General features: G+C 42.6%; 1 protein-coding gene across 1 annotated transcript in view; it reads left to right on the top strand.

Annotated features, from left to right (window-relative positions):
* prox1a (prospero homeobox 1a) overlaps positions 1-23,250 on the top strand; it is a 41,359-nt gene that overhangs the window by 4,820 nt on the left and 13,289 nt on the right. Inside the window, exons 4-6 of the mRNA XM_006792808.3 lie at positions 112-1,338; positions 5,448-5,555; positions 15,059-15,253. Of these exons, the coding sequence (XP_006792871.1) occupies positions 112-1,338; positions 5,448-5,555; positions 15,059-15,253 (1,530 nt within the window). The remainder of the gene's footprint in view (positions 1-111; positions 1,339-5,447; positions 5,556-15,058; positions 15,254-23,250) is intronic.

Genomic DNA, 23,250 nt, shown 5'->3' with positions numbered 1-23,250 from the left:
AGAAAAACTTTGGGTTACTTATTAGCTGGTTAGGTACAAAACAGCAACAAGAAAATATTTTATGTCATGAGTTAAAGAGGTTCTTCTTTGCATTCTCTTTCCTGTGCTCAGAAACAGCTCCGTCAGCTTCAGGAGAAGTTCTACCAGATCTACGACTCGGAGACTGAGGAGGAGGAGGACAATGGCGAGAACGGTGAGCCTGACCGAGGTGGAGAAAGAGAGGAGGACGGAAACTTGTCAGAGGACAGCATCCGCTCTGACGGCCTGGAGGAGCGGCACAGAGAGAGGGGCCGGCGCGGCCACGACGACCTCTCCGAGCTGGACCCGGGTCTGTTCCTGGACCGGGCACGGGCCCTCCTCCGAGAACAGGCCTTGATAGATGGAGAAATGGAGGAGGATGTGGACAGCAGGGAGGACGAGGAGAGGAACAGGGAGAGGGTAATGAAGAGGAGGGGGGCGGTGGGGGCAGGAGGAGGAGGGGGGAGGCAGTTAGCCGAGACTCTGAAGCAGGAGCTGAACTGTGCCGTGTCGCAGGTTGTCGACACCGTTGTCAAAGGCTTCTCCTCGCCCAAACAGGCCATTAATCACCATCATGGCTGCCACAGCAGCACGCCGGCCGCGCCTTCCTCTTCCTCCAACTCGTCCTCTTCGTGCCCCCCGCCTTTTGGCCCCATGCCCTCCCTCACCCCTGACTCTCGATTCGGTGGCGGCGCTTTGGCCCTCAGTCTGAACAGCGATGGCAGTCCCACTCCTAACTACCACTCTTCCAACCAGAGGCTGCACTGCTTCGGGGACGTGATTGTCCCGAGCCCGCTGGATTCATTCGGCGGGTTGAGCGGCAGACTAAGTGGTGTGCCAACGCCCAACGACCAAACAGAAGCACTGCCTCTGGTGGTGCGAAAGAGCGGTGGAGGAGGAGGAGGAGAGAACGCCGAACCCTCTCTTCCCCCTCCCCCTCCTCCTCACCATCCCTCTCTCCACCCCACTCCCCTCACAGCTTCGCTCGGGTTTAGCCCTCCATCCTTCCGCCACCCGTTCCCTCTTCCCCTCATGGGCTATCCCTTTCAGAGCCCCCTGGGGTCACACGGGGGTGGAGCCGGGTACCCTCCGGGGCCCAAGGACCACCACCGGTCCTCTCCCGATTCGATGGACATAACTCGGGAAACCAGCCTCAGAACCAAAATGGCGTCCCTGGCGGGAGGCCATCTTGGTCACCATCACCACAGGCAGAGCTCCCCAAACCAACACGGCCCAGAGGGTCTGTCGCTATCCCTCATCAAGTCTGAGTGCGGGGACCTGCAAGACATGTCTGACATCTCGCCCTACTCTGGCAGCACCGTATCCTTATTCCTGAAAGGTTTAGCGCTCGTGAGTCTGTGTGAGCGCCTGTGTTGCCTTACATCTGCAAAAGCTTTAGCGCTAGAATCGAAAACATTGTGTTCATCCAAATTCTGCACCAGGCTTGAACTGTAGGCTGGTTTTGTGCATTAAAATTAGCAACAATCTGCCTACTTGAAACTTTTAATAGCAGCACTTAGGCTTTAGAGTGTGTGGCTGATGGACGGTCCCACACTGCAGTGCACAAAGGAAATGAGGGGCTTCGCCGGTAGAAAAACAAAGATAGGATGAGAACAACAATGAGATTATTTTTTTGTTTTTTGCATTTGATCTTATTTCTCTTTCCCACATGAGTCACATCTTCAGTCAACACTGTCAAACACGGAGACATGTTAGAAGCAGCAGCAGCAGGAGGAGGCAGCAATAGTCGCATAAATTCTTTAATATCAATTAATCTGCATTAATTGGTTCCTCGTCGGAGCCTCTTGTTTCCTAGCTGAGTGGGGAAGATGAAACGGACGCGCCCGGTCTTGCAAGAGGGGGAAGATTAAACAGGTCGTACGCTGCTCTGTCAAAGCCCTTTTAAGTCTATGCAGCAGGTTTTGGTGTTTAAAGGTGCTGAGAAAGGCTTGTGAGCTCCCTCTTCAACACACACACACACACACACACACACACACACACACACACACACACACACACACACACACACACACATACACACACTGTTACCACTGTCTGAGACACTATTGTGCTGTTAGGTTCGCTTTCATCACAAAGACTTTGTACATAAACGCTCAAAGCAAATCATATTTCACTTTGTCTGTGTGTGTGTGTGTGTGTGTGTGTGTGTGTGTGTGTGTGTGTGTGTGTGTGTGCAGAGTAGGTAAGACCTCGTACATAGGAGCTCAACGTAATCATATTTCAAAGAGCAGGAGAGGAGAACAGGCAAATGCTTGGCCTTACTGACAGACACTTTCTAAATGTGTGTTCTTCAACCTTGTGGGCACACATAAAGAGAAGTGTAATATCTCAAATGTACACTTTAGTTTCCTTTTTATGATTGTTAGCAGGTTGTTCTGGGACACTCCTACTCACTTTCATTTGTTGGCCTTCGGTCTCGGTGGCTCGACAGCTGTGTGTGTTTTGCTTCATACACACACACATGCACAAACACATCATCTTTCATGGCGTGTGCATGCGGACAGGTGTTTGCAGGTAGCTGTTTATCTTCTTGTTGCTAACCTTTCATATGGAGAGGGCTTCTCCCAGCCGCTGTGCACACACACACACACACACAGTGACTCACGCATGCATGCATGCATGCAAACACGGGGGCGTGCGTGAAAAACACACGTTTGAACAACAAAGTGAAAAGAAAAATAAGACTTTGAACCCGATAAAATGGGAACTCCTTGCAGCTGTGGTGGGGATTTGATCACAGCGTCATCTTCAAAGCCAATTTAGATGTTGCTTTAATTAGAAAAAAAAACAAAAAGAGAGAAATATTTGACACGTCTCTTGATCCTGCTGAGCCGTTTCATTCTAAAATGCTCTCCCATTCATTTGGCCGAGAAAAAAGAAAAATCTTTGAAAGTGGACATTAGTATTTCAAACATACTGAGCACCACCCTTCAAACCCTCCTCCCTCCCTTCTTTCTTTAAACTATTCACTTTTATAAGAAATGCATCGTTTTGAATTTGACAAAGCAGAGAGAGCATTCACCTTGGGCTCAGGCTCACAAACTGTTGCTTTAAATAACACAGGAAAAGAGAAATAAGACCGTGAGGACACGTGTGTCTGTTTGTCAAACATACACATAATACGACAACAGCTCATAAAACAGATCTCATAAAACAGTCTGTCATGAATTTCAGTACGCAAATATAAAAGAATAAAATCAGGCCATGAGAAGAATTTTGGATATTTGAGGATTAAACTCAAACAGTTGAGCTGCATTCAGTGAAAAAATGTATGTGTGCATGTAAGCGTCCGATTCTGATAGCTGATTATCCTTACACTTGCAAATTACACACCCATCCGCCAGCCTACTTAAATTATTTGTCATTACATACAATTAACAAATAATTACATACAACATTTACTGTGCAAATTTGCTGAAGCAAACAGGAATGAGCACTAGATGTGCCACCAGGCTAACACTTTGATTTTCCTTGGGTATAAATCTAAAGCATACTCGTGTCATGTATCCATCCAGATTGATTTGGAGTGGTGTTGCCCAGTTTTGGAGAAAGTGTCCACCTTTTCTTGAACATAATTGCACTCAACCAACGATGTCTGCAAGTCATGACCTGGTTAAGTAGAAAAAAAAATCCACAAATCCTGCTGTGAACAGTCACATTTCTCAAATTTGCCTTTTTTCATGTTGTTTTCTGTGTCTAGTATAAAGCAGAGTAGAGACGACATGGTGATTGCAATCTTGGTAGCTGTAAGGTCTTAAGAAAGACTTGCCTTTGCACTGATAATAGCTAACCTTAAAGACTCGCATGCACCCTCAGGTCTGTGTGTCTTTAAGCCTTTGTGCGCAGCTGAGCAGATGTCCTCCATTCATTTATAAATTTATTCCCTCCTCAATCTTTTCTCCTCCCAATCCCCCCATTCACACACCATAACACACATACACCTGGTAACAAGGTCAAGTTACACCTGATACGGTGAGCCCCCACGTAAACCATCTCTGTCCCTAAGCAGAAGTGGCAGGTACACACGCACGCGCACGTATAGGAAAGGAGGAGGAAGAGAAGTGAAAGAATAAAAGACAAAATGTGTTTATTCAGTGACTCACTTTAGCTACTATTACACGCACACAAACACACATGCACATCACTTGGCATTTATTCATTATTATATTGCTTCACACTGTTTACTCTGAGTCATGTTGGGTGTGTTTAAATGTGTATGCGTGTCCACAAAAAATAAGACAAAAAAAACCAACATTTGATCTAAATGCACACAAACAGTGACATGTTGGCATGAATGTTAACTAAGTGATGGTGTTGTTGTCCGCTGACCGGACGTATCTGCTGCTAAATGAATGATGGATGACAGCGAGGCTCACCTCTAGCTTCTGATATGGAGAGGCCTTTTTAACCGTGTTGTTGGGTCATGTTAATTAGTAGCACGAAGTCAGGACAGCTTTTTAGGTCGAGACAGACGACGGTGTGTCTTTTTTAAATTTTTTTTATTGGCCGTTGAAGGTTGACGGGTAGATGCAACAACAAATTGCAAAAAGCTGACAAAGTTAAATCTCTTGTCCCAAAGCTGCTCTTTTTCTTTTCTTTTTTTCCACATCTTTTTTTTTTTTTTTCACACTTTCCACTCCTGATTGCTGATGCTAGTCTCTCCCTCTTTCCAGCCATATAGGGCCCCTGGGGTTGTCTTTATGTGTGTATGTGTGTGTGTTTCTCTGTGTGCTAATTGACCTTGCAGGGGGTTCCATTGATTGCCTCATCTTCTCTGATAGATTATAGGGCTGTTAATGTGGTGGGGAAATGGCAGCGTGGTGGGGCACAGCTGTTGTCACGCGCACACACGCATGCAAACACACACGTGCGCATACACACCCACTCGGACACACGGATACTCTTGGCGCCCCTACAACCGGGGCCTGCACAATTATTATTTTCGTTGTTGAGACAGTGGGATGGGCAGAGTCTGCGAGATGCTGGGATTTGATCAAAAGCCAGCAGGTGCTTGTGTTTGATTTTTGCTCCACACCTGTCGCAGAAGTGGCTTTGACTTATCAGAGTTTCTGCATTTAAAACTAGTCACTCCTTCCTCGCAATGTGGTAGTGAGCTTTTCTCACAAATGCTTTTGGAAAAAGAAAATCATCCCCCTCTCATTGGTCGCTCTACAGTTACAGAGTTTGTGTTAGAAAAAGGAATACATACACACTGAAAGGTTTTCAGACTTCAGGTGGGTTGGATGTTGCATTCACATGTAACGAGTGTGGTCTCACCGCTGTCGTGGCAATTCCTTAGCCAAGCTTAGGCAAGCATAATGTGGAAATGTCTCTCCACTGTGTTCCTCAAAAGCTTTGGTCCACAAAAACAAACCGTTTACTGGTTCCTTGACCCTGTTTATGCTCAGATTCAAGAGGGCCTGTCTCCGAACCACCTGAAGAAGGCCAAGCTGATGTTCTTCTACACCCGCTATCCCTCATCCAACATGCTCAAAATGTACTTCTCTGACGTCAAGGTAAGACCTCTTCCCTCACTTTTCTTTTCCTTCTGTTTTCTTTAATGAACCTCCTGCAGCTGCTCTCTACAAATCTTATTTTTCTCTTTTATGTCAGTCACATTCAAGTCTCCTGCTCAGTTTGTTGTATCATTTAACTTTAGTGATTATAACACTTTTTTCCCACTGGATCCACAGTATGTACTTCTCTTGGGAATCTAGGATAATTATTTTAGTGAGGGCTGAAACTCCAAACTAAAGACAGATTATAGTTTGTAGTATCAAACTGATCTGTGTGCATAAGATTTTGTCTAAGTTGTTCAAACTATGCAAAATAAAAGTTGGGCTATGCGCTTTAATATGTTTCTGAATTCTCAAGGTGAAATCCTCAAGGCACACACATGCAATTGTCAGGAGAACAGACAGACAAAGACAGAAAAAAGTGAGTGACTTTAAATAAGAAGAGCTATGAGTACTGCAGACGCTCTCAGGTCAAATATGGACACTAATGTTGGGAATGTAACGGCATCCTCAGAGTCCGGGCTCCAAAAACGCACTGGTGTATTTTTCTGACTTGTGTGCATTTTGCTGTCTGATTATATTCAGCTATATCGCACCATTAAACTGTGTGTGTGTGTGTGTGTGTGTGTGTGTTTGTGCGGTGAGACCCTAGAGCGCAGATGGGTGCTCCAGTCTGTCACGTCTTTGTAGCATAATTAGAGTTTCTGGCCTTAATCGGCCAGGGGTAGGAAGGAGGGGTGCTAACGCCCACTTTCCCTCTCTTGACACACACACACAGAAACTGTAAGAGCCCCCCCCCCCGTAATACTCATTTTATCTCCCTGCCACCCACAACCCATGCATATACACTAACGCTTTCACTCTCACTCTCAGTAACGCAAAATGAGAAGCTGAACTTTTCTTTAAACACGGACACGGAAACAAGCACTGTGTGTGCGCTCTTTTGACATTTGATGGGATATGAACGGAAGTAATAGAGTAAAACGGATCAAGTACATAAAGTCAAGAAAAAGAGAAAAAAGTAGAAGACAAAGTGTGTGTGTGTGTGTGTGTGTGCGCGTGCGTTTGTGTGTGTGTTGGACGGCTTTGAGAAAATGACAGAGGGGAGGGGAGAGCAAAATGAAATGGATGACAGAACAACAGCTTTAAAACAAAGACGGCGATTGTTTCGTGTTTACAGGCTGCTACGTGTTTTGCAAAGGAGCATACGGCTCCTCGACAGATTCAGGACGCTGTATTCAAATGAGCATAAACGCAGACACACACACCAGCTGGCCTTTGGCTCATATCTGCGGTGACCACTTCCTTGTGGCAGTGCCACATCCTCATTGGCTGCCATGGCAACAGGGGTCGCCGGGACACCAGGTTGCTAGGCAAACACAAGGTTGCTAAGCCTACCTGCTCCCAGTGTGTGAGACTGTGATTTTTCATTAGCCGATAAAAGCAAAAAAGGAACATTTTATCAACGTGCTTTAAAGGTTTATCATCTCTCCAAGAGAATCTGTCACTGATGAGCCTGAACATGTTCTCAGAACTTACAAACATTACAATATTGCTGATTTGGCATAAGCTTCCAACAATTCTTTTAATTCTTCTTTTAATTTCCAAGTACATTGCAGGAAATAAATAATGGGGCAATGTAAACAGTTGCCTCTATTGTGAGAGCCAACAGGTCTCTCTGAACTTTTACAATAAAAGTGTAGGTTCACCCTCAGAGATGGTGGAAGACATACAAATAAATACAATTTAGCTGCCTGTAATATAAATGGTGACCAATCTAATCTTATAATCATATATACTAAACTAGGGGTGTCAAACATGTCAAACATGTGGCCCGGGGGCCAGAATCGGCCCAGCAAATGCTCTAATCTGGCCCATTAGACGGCTTTTGGATCATCTTAAGATTCCTGTGAAGGTTTCTCTGAATTAATATAAATTATGTCTGTGCAGAGAGCTACCAGAACTTTACCTGTTTTTTCAAGTTCTCTGATTTATTTAATTTACTGCAGCAACATTTCTTTATTGTGTAGAAAAACTGATGAAAAAAAATCATGCTTCTTTTTCTTAAATTAAATGGGATTCAATGTGTAGTTAAACATCTTTACACTGACAGAAAGGGGAGTTTCAGTATATGTCCCATGATGTAAAAATGAGTTTGGCATGGCTGTACTAAACAGGATCTTCTTCCTGTGAAAACTCTACATTTATATCTTCACAGTGACTGAACAACCAGGATTCAAATGCATCATCCTAATAGGAGCCGGTGACTTGACAGGGGGTGTATTATAAATCATGTTCAGCGAGGTGCCTTCAGGTTTAACTCGGGGTTTAAAGTGTCATAGGAAGGGTTTGCATTTTTAAGGTGGTACACTGTCATCTTTACTTGTGCTGAACACCTGTACTGCTTGAGGACAGCTAACAAATCGACACGTATGAAAGTGCAGTGCACTGACGGTGCATTTCTAATAATGGGATCACTATTTGGAGAAGAACTGTGGGTGGATTGTGAGAGGCCCAAACAATGTGCATCTACAGCTTTGGGTGGTATAGATTCTTAGTTAAGTAAACTGTTTTTTTTGCAAGCTTATTTAAGTGCTTGATGATCTCAGAAGATTTGCAAGTAAGCCGACCTTCCTATGTAAATTATGTTTTTACAGTGCAGTTTACCTACACCAGGGTAAAAGTGGAGTTAATGTCCTACAACACATAAGAATACACAGATGTAAATACAGTCAAATCTACTTCTGCACTAATAATGGTTCATACCTTATGCTTCAACACGTCTTTGTACTTTTCCAGCTCTGGCTGCAGCAATTATGTTGCTTTTAGCTGGTTTAGTATTTCTAAATTCCTCTGATTTGTTGTTCTTTTTATCAGAAAAGTGCAGCTCAATCCGGACAATGTTTGCAATTAATCATCTAGTGGCAACAAATACACTGATTGATTCAGAAAACCTGGCTTTTACTTGCAGATCTGAAAATCCTCATCTTAACAAGGCTTAGCCTGATTGCAGTTTTTAGGTTTAATGAAGCCAGATGAAGCAGAGATATCACAGGTATTTTCAGCTTGCTTCATAGTACAGGTGCCTGGGTGAGTTAGCTAGTGCCACACCCAGAGACACACAAACGAACAAGAAGAGACAGTTTAAAACAGCTACGTGCTGACATCGATATTATTCTATAATCAGCTTAACTCATATTTTCAATTATCTGAGTAATATCCTCAATATTTATGTGGCCAGTAAAATCTGGCTTTGGGGTTTAATTTGGAAAATGAATAAATTAGAACTAATGAGTTAATGCATAGCTTTGGTTCACGAGTTTGTCTTTTTGAGACTGATATTGGCTTTTAAAATTAATCTACTCTGCAATCTGTGGGTTTATCTTCAAAAAGATATCCAATTAATCTCTTCAGTCTCAAAAAACATGGATTTAGATTAGGAGACGTTTGCGTGCAGATACAATATTTGAGCCTCGAACTGTAAGTGCAGTCAGAACCGCAAACAGTGGGAGTTAATGCAGTGTAAACATACGAGTTTGTTGGCTGTTAAGGGACAGACAGTATAGTGTGTCACTGTCACATCAGAGCCCTGCTGGAAGAGCTTAACATTAGACTTTTGAGAAGACTCCATGCCTTATTTCCTGACATCCCTCATGCAGTGTGGAACAAAGTCAACAACAGACAAATCTGCTGCTTAGAGAGGTAGTTACTGAATGAAAATGCATTGGATGGCTTTTACAGCCAGACTGATATATCAGCAGGAACAATATGTTGGCCGATATCATTAGTCAGCCGATATATATATTGTGTCAGCTTCCATATTGGCCAATAAATGAAAATTGAAAAGGCAAAGAAGAAACAGGAGACACTGTTGTGTCGCAGACTTCCAATCAGGCAACTTGTTGTGACAAAAAAGCAGGATTAAATCGCACCATCACATTATCTTAGTAGGGACTCATAAATAACAGCAGACAACAAATTTTAGGGTAATCTGGGTTTTTGTGTTTCTAAAAGAAGAAAAAATATCAACTGATATATCTGGTTTTTAAACGACAAAATATCGGTATTAGTATCGATCTTAAAGCTCCTATTATGGTTGGCTCCAATGAAAGTCTAAAGGATGCAATATTTTTATGACAAAAGAAATTCTCATTGTATGAAATCCAGTTTAGAGCGAAATCATCAATCTTACATGACGTTATTTTCAGAAAGGCAACACAAAAACTTGGTGCAGATTTTTCAGGACCAGTGTGTGTGTGTGTGTGTGTGCTCTGTCAAAGAATTTGATATAACTTGCTTTCGTTCCCAGACGGCACTTGTTAGTGAGATCAACTTTGATGACAGTAAGAAGTACACATCTACAGAGTTAGCCTTTAAGAAATTATGGTTTCCTATTATTCATATTTTATGCAAATAATAGTTTAGTCAAATTTTATTTTAATTGAGTCGTAATCCCACTTAATCCAGCATATTTCTGAGTGGGAGACATTACATTGCTTAATCAAAATGAATCATGGTTAATCCTATTTGTGATGAGTGAAGCTGTTCTTTTCAAGCCTTTGCTAGTGTGTGTGTGTGCGTGGAAGACTGAGCGAGTGAGCTGTTGCTGTCTGTCTGTCTGTGTGTGTGTCCTGTTTCATTGTCCCACTGCATTCATTATCCTCATCATTACCATGTCTCTGAAATCCGGGTCAGTGTCTCTTTTTCCTTTTTTTCTTCTCACCCTCTCTTTTACTCCTAGCGCCCCCGATCCTTCCCAGGGAACAATAAGTAGCATGTGTTAGAAGGATCAGGCAGATTCACTGTAAGGGAATTAGGGCCCTGAATGGCTTTCCCTAATTGGACTTGAATGGACTTTGTCTATGGGAAACTGGTTCTTAAAGATGAGCCTCTTACACACAATGGTCTCCTCTCTCGGTGTGGGAAGTGGGTTGAGCTGACAACTGTTTTAGCCACAGATGAGCAAGCACGCACATACACATGCACGCCCGGGACATTAATTGCATTGTGCAAAACTCTTGCCTTCTGACCAGACAATCACACATATAAGCACAAGACGCTGAGGTCGCTGCCGTCTCGTCTTCAGAGAGTCAGCAAGAATAATTAAGACCTCGTTAGGAGTGGAGGAGGATTAATTAGACGCTGGCTGGCTCCGTCTAACTCGCGCACTCTCACTTGCAAGTTGCCTGCCAGCTGAGGGTTTTTAACACTCTCGCTCGCTAATATGCATGCGCACACACACATTTATCAGCGAGAGCCCTGAAGACTCTTGCCTTGAGAGGCTGAAATGATATCTGGATGCCGCCATCTCAGCAGGAATCAATTAGCGTCCAGCCCGCCTCTCACCCGTCTTGTCAATTAGTTGCACGATGAGCAACACGGCCAATTTTGCCTTGTCAGGATATGAAGAGGAAAAAAGCTTTTTTTTTACTGATGCTGCTTAAACTGAACATCAGAAATGAGCAATTTTATGAGCTTACTTAAATCTTTCCTAAGACCGTTTAGTTACATTGAGCTGATGTTAATGCAAAACTGTGTAACATGAAGCTGATTAACTATGCTTTTAATGATCTAATCTGTCTTTAAGCAAAAAAATTGACACAACAAAGATTAACCAATCAAAACTGGATACAAGTGATTAAAAATCCTAAGCGGCTTATTGCTAAAGCAAGGATTCTGCACACTATTCCTTAAGCAGCTGCAGTCCCTACACTGTGTGCTGCATGGTAAAGCAGAAATGACCTACAACATAAATTGAACAGAAAGTTCCTACAACAGCTATTCCTCCAGGAATCATGAGACACCTTCAGTGCTACGACTCGCAGATTTCTGTTGATTGTGCACATTCACGCCGTCCTCGGCAGAAGTTGCCGAGCTATGGTGAATCTGGTTGAAGCGGGGGTGGGGGGGCAGATTCTTAAAGGATGTGTGCGTTTGCCCTTCGAATGTGGCCTGGGGGCGGGGGGTGGGGTGTCACGGACCATCAAGGGAAGAAGAGTCGGGCCACCCTGACACTTTCTCTGACACTCTCTCTTTCCCCTTTTTCGCTGCAAACAGAAAACGGCATTCCTCCACCTCAGCGCCTTTTCTCCTTCCCCCCTTCTGTTTTTTGTGGTTTGTGCTGATTGTGATGAGCTTTATGACATAGTGGGTGGATAAGAGGGCAGGTGGTGACATGGCTACATCTGACTACATGTGAAGTCGCTTCTACGCTTCTGATTTCAGGCTGTCCTACCCACGTTACATTTTGTAGCCACCAGCTTCAGTTCATATTGATAAACTCTACCTGAGGTGGTTTTATACATTAAGACAGAAATGTAAAGAATTAAGAATAAACTGTTTTATCAGTGTTGCATAGTTTGCCAACCAGAGGTCCAAGCAGAGTCGAGTCAGACATAAATGAATATACCATGACTTGTTGTGATCGATTATTTTTATATAGCACCATCATGTTATCTCAGTATGAACTCATAAATAACAAATCTGTTTATGTTTCATGTTTCTGAAAGAAAAGAATATCAACCAGTGTATCAGATTTTTAAATCGTCAAATATTGGTATTGGTATCGATCTTAAAAATCCTACATTGGCTTTATTTTCCAATGAAAATCTAAAGGATGCATTATTCTTAAGTCCAGTTGTGGAAGCAAAACTAATGATAATATCTATTTTCAATTCCTTTGGGTAATCAGGCTTTTTGAAGCACCTCCCACATTTGATCAGTCCGATGGGAACTTGTGGTGTACTGTTCCCACACCAGCTCAACAGAGCTGGGATCCGGTGACTGTGCCGACTTCTCTTTTTATATGCAAAATCAACTGTTCCAACATGGCTGGAAAATGGCTTTTATAATAATCAATTAGCCTTTTAACACGCTATGCTTACATTACGTAGCCCAGTGTGGCACTGGAGGACGGTGTGATGGCTGCATGAAAATGACATATGAAGCCCATTAAAAGTCATAACCACTGTCAATGCCCTGATTATTTGTTATTGTTATTATTATTAAAAACAAAACTTTGATTACACAAAAAAACAAGGCGATTTCTAAGTGACCCCAAACTTTTGAGCGAATCGTGTAATTATATTTGAGAATTTGTAAAATGCTGGCAATTTGAATTAAAATTGGGACTTAAATGATTATTTAATTGATGTCTATCACCTTTTACTTCAATGATCAGACAGTGAAGAAGCAAAATTTAGGTTTTCGAAAATTTTGCTGGATTTAAAATCCTCACATCAGCATCCTCAGATAAACTGTGATACATCTTTCAACTTCTTAGGTGGATCATATCTGGAAGCCTGTATGGTACAGATACACAAACAGGTGCATTATTAACCTTTATTTATTTGTGAAAATAAGACTAAAATATGTTAAATGTGGGCATCCTTGTTATCCTACTTTGAGTTTGTGGCAGGATGGTTATGTTTTGTTTTTTTTGCAGATGACATCTTCTTGTATGTGTTAATTGCTGAGTTATCAGATTCCTTTCATGCTACTCTTTTGTGGGTCACCAACACACTCACACACACACTCTTCCCTCCTGTCACTATGCTCTTTAAAACCAACTCCCTTTCCTTCTCCTGCACACACACACAGCACCACGCTCTATTATGCTCCATTATGTCACCCCCTCTAACCGTTCCTGAAAAAATATCTCTTTCCCTCGGCCGTCCTGCGCTGCGCTCCCTCTCCGTGCGTTCCTATTTTTTTCTCCACGCTGCCTCACACCATTCGGCTCGCTCTCCCCCGTCTGTCTTTCTTTCCCTCTATCTCTCTCGCTCATCCCTCGCTCCTGTGAGACAATGTCTTGTAACAATACTGAGCTTAATCTCTGTGTCAAAGCCGTTTTTCCCCTCCACTGAGCACACACACACAAACACACCACATACACTTTCACTGGGCTGTCGCTGCGCTTTTTAAAAAGACATTAATGTGTGGGGGGTTTATTTCTTTTTCCAGAGAACAATGAAAACTCAGACATATTTTATATGTAACGCTGCCTTAAAAACCTCCAAATGATTCTCTTAAAACTTGCAGAAATCTCTTAAAATATGTTCAGCTCTTCAAGTTTGTTGTGCATTTTCACACAGAGTGTTTATTGTACGCACTGATACTTTCCCTTTTCCTTCCTTTATTCCTTCTCTATATCCTGTGATACAAATATACGAGAAGTTTATTTAAAGGTGGAAAATTATCAAAAATAATCATTTATTGGTGCAGGAAAATGCCAATTACGTGAAATTGTAGCTGTTTGTTTCCAAAGTCAAATTAGTATTTGATATCACTATAACTAGCTTGATGTTAATTTAGTAAAAGCTCAATTATTTAATAACTTCTTGAACATTTAGGAAAAAACAACTTCGCTAAACTAAAAAACTGGATCGGAACAGACGTTTTCCACAGTGCTCGTAAGGCTGATGAGGATGAGGGTTTAACGAGTTGTTAATGTCAGTTTGGCTCTGTGTGAAAGCCCGCACTGGCATAACAAAAAGTAATATTTGGGATATTCTTGTGTGATTGCTGCAGTTTAAAGAGATGTTTTTTCTCCAGCGAGGAGCCTAAAGGTGTTCGTTGTACTAGTGGCTAATGAGGAGGACAAATACAGACGTGTGGAGAGGGGGTGGTTGATTGGGGCAATAGTTCCTGTTTTTCTCTAACTTCCAGTGTACGTATACACACCAAAAAATCCAAATAAAAAACAACACTGTCTACATTCCTTCTTATTATTTAGTCCCGGCACAGTGTTGACATACAATTAGAGCTATATTTGCATAGACTTGCATGCAAAATGTAGGCTGCAGAACAAAAAGCAAATTCATCTGAACATGTAGTGCCACAATGTAATGTGAGCATTCATACGGAGGCCCAGTTCAAGGCAAATTTGATGATAGAGCATCAGGCAAATAAGTTCCAAAGAAAACATCAGCTGTGCTATGATACGTCTACATCAACAAACAGGAAGCAGCTGTCCGTCTTCTGCCTCTTTTTCGAAGATTTGTTACCTTACAACCAAAAGTCATCAAAAATTTCTGCACAACGCATCATGTTAATTGGTATGATTCAACAAAAAAATACTTTAACACAACCTGATGCTGCTAAAAACACAAACATAAATAACAAACTCCCTGAGGTTTCTTCCTGTTAAATGGCAGTTTATCCTCCCCACTGTTGCCAAATGCTTGCTCATAGTGGGTTGAGTGATTGTTGGAGCTTTCTCTGTATTATTGTAGGGTCTTTAATTTACAATATAAAGCACCTCGAGGTGACTGTCGTTGTGATTATGTAAATAAAACTAAATTGAATTAGTTTTAATTAGTTTTAATTCAATTTAGTTGAATTAAAACACACAACATTAGAGGACATGTTGTGATTTTGCTATTAAGACCAACAGTTCTATTGCACACATGCGGAAAATCCCAGCTCTAGCGGAAACATGTGCATGCGGTGGAAATGTAATGTTAAAGCTCTTTTTTTATATTTATGATGCTCTTCTCGTACAGTTCAATCGATGCATCACCTCCCAGCTGATCAAGTGGTTCAGCAACTTCAGGGAGTTCTACTACATCCAGATGGAGAAGTTCGCTCGGCAGGCCATCAACGAGGGCGTGACCGCTGCCGAGGAGCTGACTGTGGGGCGAGATGCCGAACTCTTCAGGGCACTCAACATGCACTACAACAAGGCCAACGACTTTGAGGTAAGTTGGGCCGTCTTTTCTAGGGGACGCCAGGTGTATTGATTTGTATAACAGGAAGTTATACAAATCAACTACAGAAAATATGGAGAGAAAAGGGCAAATAGGGAGGGAATCTCAAAGTAAGCAACAGTGGGAAACTGTCACTCTACAGCACGTCTGTACTACTTGATATGTTGTTTATCTATGATGCTGCATTAGTATCAGGGTAACTAAAAAATAGTAATACCCTTAAAAAGACAAAAAGCAGAACTTGTGTATTTATTCACTGTATCATGGTGTGTGTGTGTGTGTGTGTGTGTGTGTGTGTGTGTGTGATATTTGTTTCATTTAATCAGCTCAATGATTTGCTTTGGTCGGCTCTCACTGTTTAGCATTGCTTTAGGTGCACCTGCACTAGTGTGTAGCTCACATATTGAAAGAGGAAGCAATAAGATATATTGCTGTTTCAATATTGTGCTCCACCTTTAATGGTAAACCCTCGTAAACTTATGTTTTATCTTTAGTGGTGTTCTCTTGCAAACTATAAAGTTTGGTGGTTTAACTTCTCTCTTAAACCCATACAAAATCTTCCAAAAACATGACATTTGGAAAAGGTCTTTTTTTGTTTGTTTGTTTGTTTGTTTGTTTTTAATAAAAAATATCTGTGTTTGCCAAACTTTAGAATGCAATGTCAGGTTGTCTTCAGTTTAATTAATGTACCATTCTTCTCCAAACATTTCAGAAATCAAAAGCCTCCTCGATCTAGTGCACAAGACTGAGAAGTTTCCCATACTTTCTACCCGTTTCTCTCGTCACCGAATTAAAACTGAATCCAGCGTAACTCAAACACACTCACTCACACAAATGTCCTCCACCAAGTCAGCTGTTCAGAGCGCAACAGTCACCTCACAATTCTGCTGAGGTGTGGATGTTGCTGTGTGTGTGCTCGATGAGGCGAGAGAGGACGCCGCTCGAGGCACGGGTGTCCTTGTCAAAGCGATTTGCAGAAGTCACATTCCCTCTCTCACTTTTCCTCTTCCAGTATTGGTCTAAGGGGACCTGAGGGCCCTTAAACTATCCAATGTAACATCAGCAGCATTTAGATGTCCATTAGCTTACACCTTATCGCTGACACACACACACACACTTCGTTTTTTCTTTTTTTGCTTAAGGACACAAATGCCAAAGCCTAAATGGATAAAGAGACTCGCAGACACGACACACCCTCATATTCATGCTGCAAAGGGTTTGTGATATTGAAGTAGGCTATTTGGAGAAATGAATAGCAAATGCTTTGCATAGTTTGCATAACAAGAGTCAGGTAGCATTTCACAGGTGTGTATGAAAAGAGCATGTACAGGAAGCGGACACACACATGCAAATAATGAGTATGTGTGATTATTTATAGAGATAGGAGGGTCAGGTTTAAAGTTCAAACTGGGTCCAGGAGACCTTTAAACCAGGGCTCAGTTGCACTTTTTTGGCCAAGGAGACAATCAAATTTGACTTTCTAGAGGAAGTAAAAGTCACAACAAGGTTTCTGTAGGTGAACCTGTGGTAGGATCTTTACTAGCTGTTTTTTTTTTTAAATCATCAAAAGCTTTCAGTTAAGCTTTTGATGACAGAAAGTGTTTGATTTGAATTTGTACCGTTCATGCATTCATTAGTTTTGGTCCATTTGACTGCACAGTGCAGTTTGAAAATCAGCCGCAGACTCTTTAAACCTGAAACTGAGCTATTAAAGCCATTAAACACGTTTTGTTAAGAATTAGCATGTGATCTTGTGCATTTGGAACCAAACACTGTTAAAATGATCTTATTTGTTCTTAGCTGCATTTGATTCAACTTTAAAATAAGGGGACTAAGTTTTCGCGTACAAGACAAACACAAAAACTAGAGCCTTATCGAGACCACAAACCTTACGTAAAAGATGGAGTCTTGAGTTGAGCATGCTCAGTGGTATGTACTAGTTTATTGCCAATTATATAACATATATATTATGTACCGCCAAAGCACAACAACAGCAACCTCAAGGGTCTTTATATTGTAAGGTAAAGACCCTACAATAATAAAGAGAAAACCCCTAAAATCAAGTAACCCCCTGTGAGCAAGCATTTGGTAAAAGAGGGAAGGAAAAATTCACTTTTAACAGGAACAACCAGACACAGGGAGGGGTAGCCATCTGTTAGGGCTGAGGGAAAGAGTCAGCTGATAAACTATATTTCACTGCATCTATTTTAGTTTAACTGGGACAAATATTACCAAATGAGCTTCATATTGTGTTCATTTTTCACTTTAAACTCACAATTGATAGACAGATAATAGAAAAATAAAACCCGGTTTAGGGTCATAGTGGGGCTGAAGTCTAGCTATTATAGTGAGGTGAGATACACCCTGAATAGTTCCCCAGCCTGTTGCAGGAATAACACATTCACACTAATGGCCAATTTAGAAGTGCCAGTTAAACCGACCCATGCACGTCTTTGTACTGTGGAGAAAATGCAAAATTCCACACAAAAAGACCCCAGCTGGCCGTTAGATTCAAACTCACGACCTTTTTTGCTGTGCCAACTGACTCCAATATACGGCGGGTCTGAGAGGTCAAATGAACTGCACCTTAAGAAAACACCAGCAAATAGAAAACTGCTGCAAAAACACACAAAATACAGAAGAATGTGAATAAAACACAACGGAAGTGTTTCTGGGGATACAATAATGTGACGGACAAGCTGCGGAAGGATTGAACTTGGTATTGACACGTATAAATCAGTGTTGTTAGGGAGAAAATGACTGAGTATTTTAATCTTATGGTTCATATGAAATGAAGCTGTTTGCTGTTTGCTATTAGCCGTTTACTGTTAGCTTGTCGTTTCTGCCATGTTATTGTGTCCCCAAAAACACTTGTTTTCTTATTTTTGTATTTTCTTAGCATTTGCTGCATTTTTTTTCTATTTCCGATGTATTTTATTCATCTTTTGTTCATTTTTTATCTGTTCCCATGTTTTTTGTGCTTTTCAGTGCATTTGCCCTCTCAGGGCCACCGTACCTATGTGATCTGCCTAATTTTTTGCATCGGAGTAGCTGCGCTCTGCTGGCCATGGGAAAGAATGCCGATTATGACAGGTTTTTGCAGTGAAGGCAATGGGTGTGATTTTTTTGGTATCCGAAGCTTCATTTTACATTTGTTGTCCAGCTGTTTTGGTCGCATGCAGCTACACGGTGCGGAGAGCGGGATACTTAAAACATATGCCAGATGGGTCCAGCACCTTGGTCTGGTGATTCAGCTTGTTTGGTAATTAGATGATAGATTGTTCTTCAGACCACATCCAGCTTTTATATATAGTCAATAACTTATTATTAGCGTAGTATGTCTTAACAGATGTCTGATTAAGAAGACTTGTGGTGAACAGTAAATATAGTAAATCAGTATAAATACAGATTGTGTTAGAAGTTATGAAGGTTTATAGTTATACTATAAAGCTATAATGCTTGTAAGGACATTAGAAAAAGGTTGAGTGTTCTCCAAGCAGTGAAGTGTTTGTAACTGTGCATATACATTTTCTTCCCCTACTTTGTCCCCTTTCGTGCCTGCCTCTTCCTCCTCCTCCTCTCCTCACCTCCCTCCTTCTTTTCCGCCCTGAGGGAACATTACTGGCTAGGGACCCTCTCGCTCTCTCTGTCTCCTTCTCTTTTCCCCTCTCTCTCTCCCCCTCTGTCAAACTCAGAGGCGTGAAACTGGAACCACGGCCGATTCAGCAAGTCTCCCGACGTGTACACACACACACACACACACACACACACACACACACACACACACACACAGAAGTCTTCTCCTTTCGCCAAATTTAGCATCATCAGAGTTCCACCTTGGTTTGTCCCCATCGCACCTCCCTGCCTCCCTCCTCTTCTTCCTCCACTTTTTGCTCTTTCCTTGCTCCCTCTCCTTCCTCCCCCTCTTCCTGCTGAATGTGTCCTCTATTGATATGGTCTCTTCGTCACCTCCTCTCCTTCGCATCCTCCTTTCATTTGCCTTTGTCCTCTCCTCTCCTCCTCTTTCTTATCGCCCTCCAATTCCTCCCCATTGTCCCCTTAACTTTTCCCTCCTCCTTTGCTCTAATTTTTGTTCTTCCCCTCCATAATCCTTCCATCCCATCTCATGTCTACTCTTACTATTGTGTCATTATCTTTGTTATTGTTCCTTTTTACATCATTGTACTTCCAAGGTTATGTTTTCCTGGTTAAAATGGACCCAAATCTTAACTAAAGCTCTATGTGGTGAATTTTTAAAATGGCCCATGCTTCAGTTGAGGAAACAAAAAAGCCTGTCATTAGTAAAGTTACAGGGCCAGCATTTTAAATAGTTATTGCAGTGGAAAGGTAAGTGATGTGTGTGTGTGTGTGTTGGCGTAAACAGGCCCCAGTAATTATAACACCTTCATTAATTACCTTCTCCTCCAGCCACATTCTTTCAACTCTTCTTTCTTGTTTACCTCTCCCTCTCTCTCACTGTCTCTCCATCCTTACTCTCTCCTCACCCCCCCCCCCCCCCCCCCCCCCCCCCCCCCCCAATCTCTGAAACAATTTTGTGCTAATTGCAGCTCTGCCCACCAACTAATGAGGAAGGCGAAAAGAAGAAGGAAACTGGAGTAAGGGAGAGAGAAAACAGGGAATAGTCTCATCTTCAAAAACCAAACAAAAAAAGGACAGCGAGAGGTTTTCTTTGCCAGGACGCTCAGGGAAAGGTGTCAGCTCCTACCTTCTGCCAGGAGGGAGAGAAATGTTTCCTCTTTTTTCAATATACCGAGAACAGATTGACGAGTTGTTGGTTAAGGCTGCAGCAGCATTAGGCGCCGCTCCTGACTTGCCTGAGAGTGTGTGTTTTGAACTTATTAAGGATTTATGCTTTGGTGGGTTAGGCCTGCCAGAGCAAACGGGAGCACATTCCTAAACATACAGACTGACTCCACCAGTACCTGCTCAGCTCGGCTCGTCTCGGCTCAGGCTTTAGGGTTTTCCATTAGGTGGTAGTGCCTGGTACCAGGAACATTTTCACCCCTGAGCCATAAAAGGCTGATGAGGTATTCATCTCACCGTGCGGAGCGGGCAGCTGGGTGACTTGGACACCCAAGTTGGTGAATGCGATAAGTCCAGAACAAAGTGACATAGGAGTTTCAAGTTGATGCCACAGGTGTATCTACTAAAAATCTCAGACGAGCTTGAATCTCAGTGACCTTGACCTTACGGTCAGAGGTCAAGTTTTTTGAAAATCTTTTGAACACGATAACTCAATAAGGAAGTCACATAGGACTTTGATACCATAGGCAAATCTACTTGGAGGCTGAGGCCAGAGATCCAAGCGAGCTGAGTCGGTCTGAAAATGTGGCGTCAGCAGACTGCTCGCCACTGATTGATGACACTCGATGAGTCGTGAGAGCAACAAGAAAAATGACAGCATCTCCTTGATATCTGTGTTTGTGTCACATACAAATGATGTCATGGGCCTTTAATTGCATTGCTGTAACATCTCTGCACACATTAGGTGGTACACAGTTGAAATGGAAAATGTTGGAAATTGGGTCGAGTCCAGTCGAGTGGGAGCTAGTGGAAATGACACTTAACTGTGGAAAAATGGAAGCCTGGTGTGTGGATGAGGACGAGGCTGTTACGTTTCCATGTGTGAGAATTCAATGAGCGATAAGATATACAATGAGATGTTTTTATGAAGCCTTCTAGAGGACGTTCTCATCTTTCCAGTTCAAGGATCCTTACTGTCTCTGTCAGCACAGCTGCTCATCATACACACACACACACACACACACACACACACAGATACTCATTTGTATTTGTCTGAAAGGAGCAGAGATGCCCTCCCTTGAAGGGTGGGTGTGGTTCCTGCTAAAATCTACCCTTTGACTTTGAACGACACATACACACACTCGCTCACAAACACCTGGAGGCCACAGGCTGGTCACACACTCACATTTCAGGGCTATCCGATTTCATAAGCTGTGCACTTCATGAAAGGCTAAACTCCTCATGTCTTTCTCCGCCGTTTTAGATTCTTTGTTACCCTTTCGCTCTCGTTATTCATCTATTCAATCGTCTTTTCCGCTTCTTCTTCACATGAGCCCGGTGAAAAGGGGGTCTGAGCTCGACTCCCAGGAATCGATTTTGGGAGGCGTGTTTCTCTTCACGCTGGTAACAATAAAAAAAACAAAACCCTGAGTGCAGATTTTTTCCCCCATATCTTAAATATGAGTTCTCCGTATCAGCGTCAACCTTAAGTTTGTCATTGTTCCCTTAATTTTAATCAGTCTGTCTGCTGTCCTCACCTCTTCTAGTCATAACCTACCCAGAAGGGGCAAACACACACACACACACACACACACACACACACACACACACACAGTAATTCATCAGCCCTTTTGAGAGGAGGTGAATTTCAAAGACTACACCTGTCCTGCTTTCTTTCGCTCTCCACCCCCTTTTTTTTTTCTTCTCAGCTCTGATCTCTGCCTCATTCTGCATTCAGAGCTTTGGACTTGGTATTTAAAGTACGCTCAACTTCATGTGATGTTGGGTTTTGAGCACTTCTAGAGACACCATCTTTTAATTTGACACCACTGCCAGGTATTTAATGTTTCCCGCCCTTGTAAAAATATTAAAAGAACAAAATACAAATGGTTAAAAGGGCGTAAGGGAACCGGCACAGATTAACAGTACAAGCGTTAGTCCTCTATGAAGCTGTTATACCATACTTATTTGCTTTGCTGTGTATATGCCTGCGTAGGTCAGGGTGGAGGGGGATGGGCACTACAGAGGTCGGGACAGCGACACCTGACACCAGCATCCTGTAACACATTGTGAACTGCAGGCTATTGAAACACTTAGGAAAAGATCTGAGTCGTGCTAAAAGGTGAAGTCAAAACACTGAAGTGTGTGTCTAATTACGAGCAGACACAGTTTAACGAGAGTTTCCTCGTGACTTCACTTCTCTACAAAAGCCTTGAAGTTTTGAAAGGTGCATTGTTTTAATTACTCGTTATAAGTTGTATATGTGACACTGCGTTTCTGTGCGACACACGCAGATCCATAAATCACATGAACACACACTCTCGAGGCTGCTGTCATTCCGAGAATGAGCTCCGAGTCTTCCCCGCCATCTCTTGATTTCTATTGCTGGTTGACAGGGAGCGGTATGCTGCAGACAATGCCACCTGCCAGTTTCTGTCACTATAATTATAGCTATCTGCTTGCAGTGTGTGTGTGTCTGTGTGTGTGTGTCTTAGTATTCCAGTTGAGAAGAAGAAGGCATCATCTTTGTCACTGAGCCTGATTGGAGTCACGAGGGGCGGTTTATGTGTGTGTTTGTGCATGTGTGTGACTGTGTATGGTCTTCCTGTAACTCTGTGTGTGTGTTGAGCATGCAGTGATTCCCTTCTCCTACCCCAGCTGTCTCCTTAGCTTTAACAATAGGCCTGGTAACAAAGACGTGGCCTTCAGCCTCTATCATGTGATGCTAGTGGTCTGCAGCCTCTCAGTCAGATGACCAAGGCTATTGTTCTTTATGGGTGACACACATAAACGCACGCACACAAGGAAGACTACACACACACACACACATCTGAGGAGGAACAGCACGTGTGTGAACAGGCACGCGCGAAACCGGAGCAGGCGGAGAAACGAAGACGCTTGTAATGATAGCACGCAAAAAGCAGACACTGATGAGATAGTGACAACAGACACACACACACACACAGGCCCAATCTCAGGACGCAGACCCTTCCTCTCAGTCACATGCCGTTTGAACAAAGAGAAACGTTATTGTCACTGTCCTGCTGACAGTGAGATCAGTGACTGATTGACAAAAGAGCAGCTGAGAAAGGAAACATATTGCCGATGTCCTGGAGGAGCCTCCAGTCTCCACTCTGACTTCTAATGTCACACTTACTGACTAAAAGCTCACACTCAGGCACTCACATTGTTGAGAAACAGATGAGACGCATCGATATGCCGTC

This window comes from Neolamprologus brichardi, chromosome 23 (genome assembly GCF_056152115.1).
Source record: "Neolamprologus brichardi isolate AB-2024 chromosome 23, ASM5615211v1, whole genome shotgun sequence".
Classification (NCBI taxonomy): domain Eukaryota; kingdom Metazoa; phylum Chordata; class Actinopteri; order Cichliformes; family Cichlidae; genus Neolamprologus; species Neolamprologus brichardi.
Note: the sequence above shows the minus strand (reverse complement) of the source record. Positions and strands in the feature narration are given on the sequence as shown.